Genomic DNA, 7,486 nt, shown 5'->3' with positions numbered 1-7,486 from the left:
TACAGCAGAGCCAGGGCATGCTGCACCACGCACCTTTGCTCTGGGGCCAGTTGGGGAAAGGGGCAGGTTAAGCCTGGGGCATGTGTAGGATTACTGCTGTTAGGGACAGCGCTGTCTGTAACTACTGTGCTGTTCACAGAGGCTTTAGAGTCTGGGCTACGTGCTAAGGAAGCAGCAGCAGCAGAACATGCCCATTCCAAAGCAGCAGCAGTCTTGAACTAACAGACATGGCAACACAGCCTCACAGTGGGGAAGGTGTGAATCACACATGGGGCAGCTTCCACTTACCCGTTAAATGCAATTTGTCTCACACCCTCCTTCAACAGCTGACAAGTCTCTTGGAATATGTCCACTCTGCATTTTGGAGCGAGTCTCCCAGCCCAGCTTGGCAGACATGGCTTAGCAGGGCTCATGCCAGCATGCTAACGGTAGCTGTGTAGCCAGTGCTTTGAAGTGGCAGCTCAGGCTGGAGCTCAGGCTCTGAAGTCTAGGGAGAGGATGGGTATCAGAATCTGAGCTCCCATGTCAAAGCGCGGGTACACAGCTACCGTTGGAGCAGTCATGAGAGGGAGGCTTGCTGCCACAGGCTGTGTACACAACCCACCCTTGAGAACTGTTTTTTCATGGAAAATTGTGCACAATGCAGGTCTGGCTGTTAATGCTGCTGAGATTGGAGAGTGATGGAACTGAGTGCAGGTAATAAGTCTTTGGAAACTAGCGTGGACGGGCCTTGGATCAGAAAGAGTTAGAAAGTTCTTTTAAAACAGGTTTTAAATGATTTCTGCAAACATGCTGCTGCACCAGGGAAGATCTTTGCTCCTAAAGGAACAGAGTTACTGAGGTCAGGGAAGAGTCAAACCCAGGGACAGTTAATCGCTCCAGACGCTCTGGTTTGGTGAGAAAGAGAACCCTGTATTTCTGCTCTTGCGATGGTGTCACATACAAATTACACAGTGTGGTTAATACAAGGTAAGAGAGACACTGGATACATGGAAATGAACGCCGCACCATGAATTACACCCTGCTACATGACCCAATTCTTACCGAGCGTGCAAACAAAGCATAAACACAATGTAAAAATATATTATATATTTACAAACACTATCTTTTAAAAAGCTGTGACGTGAGTACAAATTCTAGAGCAAACGTGGGAGAGAGAAGACCGCGGGGGGGAGGGTGGGTTGAGTAAGTGGGTATTGGTAAGCAAAGTTACTATCACCCAAAAGAACCCCAAACCCCACAACCTCCAGGGTGGGCTACTATGGACCTTTTGGGTATAATCCTGAGGGAGGAGTCCCTGGCATGCTGCTAACAGGTACTGATCCAGTTCAGAGAGGTGGGCTCTGCACACAGGCGTTAAAGAGAATAAATGGTCTAAACCAGGTAATTTAGTAAGTGAATGGAGACATAGTTCCACCTTTAGAGTAAGGTTAGGGGCCTGATGATCCTCTGAGTTTGAAGTCAGCAGCTATTAGCGTTCAGGATCCCTCCCAGGAGCAAGATGTGAGCTGTTAGTTGGGGGCTTTAGAGGCTGCATCTGGACAGCGAATGCATGGATGTTATTTTCAGGGAAAAAAGAATAAGAGGGATGATACACTGAAGCTTAAAACACTTTTGGAATTGTGATGTCAGGTGATGTGATGGCAGGTGTTAGCTACAGTATCAACATTCACTCCTTGCTTTTCCCTGGAATCTACTCTAGGGTTGATTTCAGTTGTCAGGGTCTCTGCCCCACAATCAAAGGGAAGTTTATATTTAATTAATCTTAAAGACTCTGAAAATCCCGTTAATAAAAGTAATTAGCAAACACAACCATGCGCTCAAACTACTGACCTTCCAAATCAGGCGTAGGACAGTTTTGGGTGAGGCTGTGGAGGCACTAACTTTCTGGACAATGCAGCTGAGTCAGGTGTGTAAAGGTGACAGAGTGCAGCTAGTGAGACACATTGCATTGGACACTGCAAGGTATTTCCCAGTGGACAACTAAACAGGCCTCAGCACAAAGAACCCACTCTCCTTTAAGACACAGCTGGCCTCACAAACACAAACAGGGAAGGCCCCCAAACACCCATTTCACTGCCTAGATACCGCACCTTATGCAGCTTCCCGTGCACTTCACAGTCTATGGGCTGCCTAGGAGCAATCTTTGACCCTACATTTCAGGGGAGTCTTTCAGTAGCATACACAGAAGTGACTTTACAACTGGACCTGTGATCATGCACACGTAAAGGAGCAGTAACGTTCCACCAGCACAATTCCCCGACACCTCTTCATCTGTCAGGCCTTGGAGCTCCTTGTGCCTCTGCTCTCACCCGCCCACACAAAAGAAAATCCTACAACTGCTATTTTAATTTATTAAAAAGGAAAATGCCAGCTGCCCCATGCTGATGAGACACCTCCAGCAAATCAACCTAGAAGCACCCTGAACTGAAAGTGCGTGCATGAGCAGTCTGCAGCTTCCCAGGGTGACTATTAACAAGGAGCAAAATCCAAGACTGAAAGAGATCATTAAACCAACTCAGAGTGTCCAAGTGACCAATGTATCACAGACGAGCTGGTCACTGCAGATTCACAGTTCTAGGGACTCCACTGAGCACAGGGGGAGGCACACTCAGTATGGCTGCACCCATAGCAGGGTCCCATGAAGTTCAGACCTACCATGGGGCACTGATTCAGTGACATCCCCACATGCATTATGCTGGTGACATTCTTGTCATTGAGATCTGCTGAAGCTGCCAATCAGGTACATTCCTATGTATTTTTCAAACCTGGAGAAGGGCCAGGGTAGCTTCATCATCTGGCTTCCTCTGCTGTGCTCCTGCAACCTGCAAATTCATCCCACACTAGGTGAGCAGGGGCTCATTTTACGCTGAACAGCACACAATGTTTATAAAGCTTTAGCAACCCAGGCAAATTGCTAGTGACTTATGTACCTTACACCAGACTCCAGCAGGAAGCAACCCCACACTACCGAGTGGTAGCCAACAATCTGTGACTGGTCTGAGCTTTGCAGAACACACAGATGTGCTGAGCTCTTGCTTCTCTCCCCCTATGTTAATTGGAGCCACTCAGCACTAATGTAGCTTTAAGTTTACAGTGAAAGAGAACAAAACTCATTACAGGAACAGAGGCACAGACAATGCCCTTCAAATGCTTCACAACCATTATGGCATAGACTGCTTTAACACCATGAAACACATTCACAACACTTCTGAGACTCAAGCAGCCCAACCCGTCCCAGCACACGCCCTGCCCACATGTCAGATGCCACGTACTACATCTCTCACTCTTAAGTGCTGTAATAAAATGGTTTCCTTTGAGAATGATTCTGGGTGAATGCGCAGCGCAAAATAACGGGTGCAATGCTGAGCTACTGTTGATCCCCTCCAGCACTGGATTCCTCTGTCTGATACAGTTTTGAGACAACTGATACTGCACTGCTGACTTCTTGTTTGGGGCCTGCACAAGCGCATGTGTGTGCTCTAGACAGCAGGGTGGATCTGGCACCATGCCTTATTCTTTGCCCAGCTGTTTACAGAAAGGAGCTTAAGGAAATGCTGAAGGTTTGGGGGGCTGGCTTGGTGGTATCATTGGGTTTGTCCTCCCCAGTGCTGAGAAACGACATGCACCCCTGCTCAAATTGCACTTTGCTGTGAGAATAGAGAACTCCCTTCACTGGGCACGGCCCTCGGCTAGGTAACCCCAGGGCACCCCTAAGGAGCACGCTGGTGAATCACTGGCTAAGAGAAGGATGCCTAGTTCTTAACCATGTGCTGCATCCACAGGCTAACCCGCAACTCTGGGGTGACAAAGAACTTTCCTGATTGAAAATCCCCTGGACTACAACAACAGCAGAGGAATGCAGATAGCAAATTGAGGCCTGCTGCATGTGAATGCATGGAACTTCTTGAATCATTCCCAGACATGTGGACTCCCCGGAGGATAACAAAAACACTAGGTTGACATAATTAGCCAAACTAAGTGGTTGAATAAAAGCAATTAGGAAAAACCCCTACTGCAGACAGACAAGTCATATGGAGCTGGGCTGGCTCCTGTTCTCTGCCTCTCGCAGCCTCCTTCCAGTGCAGGGCATCCAAAAGCCCAGTCAAACATTAGCAGCTTCCGACAGGATTGAAGTCCAAGCTTCAGAAGTCACTGAGGATGCTGATGTCTGCAAACTCATTCCTGTACCGGTGCGAGTATAAGCTGAGCAGGAAGGCCCATTTCAGTGAGATGAAACTCCAGACACACGACAGGTAGTAGCTGCTGGGGTTGGTCACGGCTAGGACAGAAAGAGAGACAGTTACATTTAAAATTCCCCTTTAGATTTCCACATGCACCATGACAGACCGTCCCAGGAAGAACTTCTCTTCAAGTTCTGCTCAGCAGAAGACCCATGCTCCTGTCTCCAGGAAGAGCAGAGGTTTGTGAGCTGTTATGTCCATGGGTGCCACTGAACTGCAATAGCTCTGATTGGTGTTCTGTGAAGCAGCATTTCACGCATGGGGCAGTTTTGAGCAAGGGTCAAAGTGACCCTTCACTCTGCAGCCATTCTCTTCCTCTTGTTAGGGATTCTCTCATCCCATCCACTGGGCGTATAAGCAGTGACTTGCAGCAGAACACCAATCATGCAGCTACCAACACAACAGCCAGCTCCATACTATGTGAAGTTGGGCCCGAGAGTAGAGAGCTGTGGTTACACGACAGACCAGGCTTCCATACAACTGTCCATTTTCCATTTGAAAAGGCCACTGTTTTCTAAGAACTCTCCTGATTCTGAGGTTCTGGGGATAGGAAATGAACCCTACGCTCACAGCAAGAAGGAAGTTCCCCTGCCAGTGACAGGAAGGGACACTGAAGGGAGCCCAGTGGAATGCCTTATAGCATGAGTGTTGTAAGCATTTGCAGAACAGGACTGCATGAGGGAGGCATGCTAACTGGAGGGACTCGAGAGGAATGCTCTTACTTTTCTGCCAGGAGACCCAGTCTTACTCACGCAGAGCCCTGGGACACTGTCTGGCTTGGAAGCTTATGCCATGTCACTTAAAGCAAACTGGGATGAGCATGCAGCTAATGACTAAGTCCAAAAAACCTGCAGGGTTTAAAAAGATCTTGCACTACTGGCATATGCTTACGTATCAACTGTCCATACCGTGCAAGGTTCACAGAGAAGTAAGAGAAAGAAGTGTTTCTGATTAGTCATCAGAAAACAGCCAGTAACAAATATGGCACTAGAGATGGTAAGTGCCTTTGCCTAGGAATGTAGTGCTACATGGCTCTCAGATGGGGTGCAGCACGAGGCTTTCAGGCACACTTAGCTCTTCAGTTGTCTTATACTGTTGGCAAATGGTCTCTCCATCTCTGACAGAGGAAAGTGCTGTACAGTCCAGAGTAAAGCATGCCAATTAGGCATCGTAGTTTCTAGAGCAGCAGGTAGGGGCCCCAAAGCCATATTGTCAGCTACAGTAACCTTCACTGCTCCCCTGCCCCAAGCCCACATGACAGCAGGAGCACAGCTGTGGTGGGAATCGACTGAGTGGGCATAATTAACATTTTCTGGCACTTCAGTAGAGTATGCCACAATTAAAGGAGGTTCTCGAATCTCTGCAGAAAAATTCCATTTGGATCGAAATGCAGGGAAGTTAAGAGGTTCTGTTCCCAATGACCCTGCCAATCCTTGGCAGATGGGCTTGTTTGGGTGGCTGTTTATTGGTAAATATCACAAATGTGAAGAGTTTTCTAAAAGTGTGTTCCATCCATCCATCCATCCCATACGGTGTTAACGAATCTCGGGGGTGACAAGTTAGTCCAACAGCACTGACCCTTCCTCTTTGGCTTATTGTTAAATACTTATAGCACCGTAACTTTACAAGATGCGCTGGAGATTTGACAAAATTCCAAGTCAAACTGATTTATGAATGCTGAATGGACGGGTGTTTAGAAGTCATTTCATTATCCACAACCCTGACAGGTAAGCACCAGTTCCCATATGGAAATTCAAAGAAAATCCATGAGCCACACACAATGACCCCCGAATGACTAGGTCAAGAATCAGGGTTTACAGCAGCATGGTCTATGCAGCACTTGCCAACTTTTGGAAGCTGAGTTCCCCTCCTTCCCCCCCAAATTAAACTAATCACACACACACCCAGGAAATCCCTTACACCATGGGGGAAACTTGCACTGCTAGTGCACAAGCCCCAGCCCTGTGGCCACTCCCCACATGTTGGTTTACTACATGAGTATGAGACAGATTCTGGGAATGCTTCAATGTCAGCCCCAGCTCTGCCGTGGACTCACTGTTCGAGGCCAGTCACTAACTTGTGCTTATTCTCCCCTCTACAATCCCACTAATTCCAGCCCTATTGATGACCTCCCATGATTACTCTTGGTACAATATACTTACACTGGTGCTTGGTGATGGCCAGAACAAGGAATGTGCAAAATCCCACCACGGAGAGAGCAGAGAAGAGGATCCCGATGAAGAGGAAGAACCTCAGCCCTTTTAACCAGGTCCTCCAGTAATCCTGCACATACATCACATGCGTGATTAGGGCCCAGAGCGCCAGAACACCTGCTCAATTAGACAGCAAGGGGAATCAGTATAATGGATCATACAGCAGCAGAGAAAGGTGTCTATAAACAAATATACAGATACAGTAATTACATCCAAAAGCTACATTAAAAGAACATTAAGGCTTCAAAGTCAAGCGCTCAAAAATTAAGAAATACTAGAATTAAGGTTGGCCATACAACCCTAATTCAGCCCCTTCGTGTGTATGCATTATTAAACAGAACTCAATTACAGGATCACACACTATTTTTTCCATGGAACCCTGCCTCATTCAATAATTTTTTATCCTCCACATTCAATGCATCACCGCACGCCTTATTTAACACACGCTGTCCAAACTCTGCCCTGAATACAAAGATAAATTTCCTCCTGGGCATTTTTATGGCTCTCTCTCACCATAATACAGATGCTTCACAAGCAGATCAGTGCATCAAACTTTAATGACTATTGCCACTTTGAGAGATGATAGTGTTATTGATGCTTTTTACATCAGGGTAATTGAAGCACAGAAATTAAAGCCAAAATTGTCACATGCCCACTAATTCTGGGTGCCAAAATGGAGACATGTAAGGCCTGATTTTTCAGAGTATTTAGCATTTTATAGCACTTTAGATGTTCAAAGCACAGCTCCACCTGCAGTCACAAGGACTGAGTACTTGTGTATCTGGCCTAAGGTGTCCCAACTAGGGTACACAGCAAATGAGGCACAGAGAATGAGCAGCCACTTGTGAAAAGTGACTTGTCCAAGATCACATCAGAACTCTGTGGCAGAAGCAGGGATAGAATCCAGTTCTCCTGGGTGGCCTTCGTCTCCCATAACCATTAGACTGTCCTTTCTCTTGCTGCAGTCCCCTGCCACTTTCACTACAAACCTTGCAAATTTTGCCACAAACAAGACAGAGATCCTAAAGA

The 7,486-nt window shown here is 47.0% G+C and overlaps 1 protein-coding gene across 1 annotated transcript in view; it reads right to left on the bottom strand.

The window, feature by feature from the left end:
• Positions 1-891: 891 nt before the first annotated feature.
• The window catches only part of SLC48A1 (solute carrier family 48 member 1), a 29,314-nt gene continuing 22,719 nt past the window's right edge, over positions 892-7,486 (bottom strand). Inside the window, exons 2-3 of the mRNA XM_067544578.1 lie at positions 6,407-6,574; positions 892-4,282 (exon numbers count right to left, since the gene is read on the bottom strand). Coding sequence (XP_067400679.1) covers positions 4,146-4,282; positions 6,407-6,574 — 305 coding nt within the window. The 3' untranslated portion in view covers positions 892-4,145. The remainder of the gene's footprint in view (positions 4,283-6,406; positions 6,575-7,486) is intronic.

Source organism: Emydura macquarii, unplaced genomic scaffold, assembly GCF_026122565.2.
Source record: "Emydura macquarii macquarii isolate MOO-44397 ecotype Brisbane River unplaced genomic scaffold, CSIRO-AGI_Emac_v2 contig_1002, whole genome shotgun sequence".
In the NCBI taxonomy this organism is placed as follows: domain Eukaryota; kingdom Metazoa; phylum Chordata; order Testudines; family Chelidae; genus Emydura; species Emydura macquarii.
The sequence above is the reverse complement of the archived record's forward strand: the minus strand, read 5'-3'. Positions and strand labels throughout refer to the sequence as shown.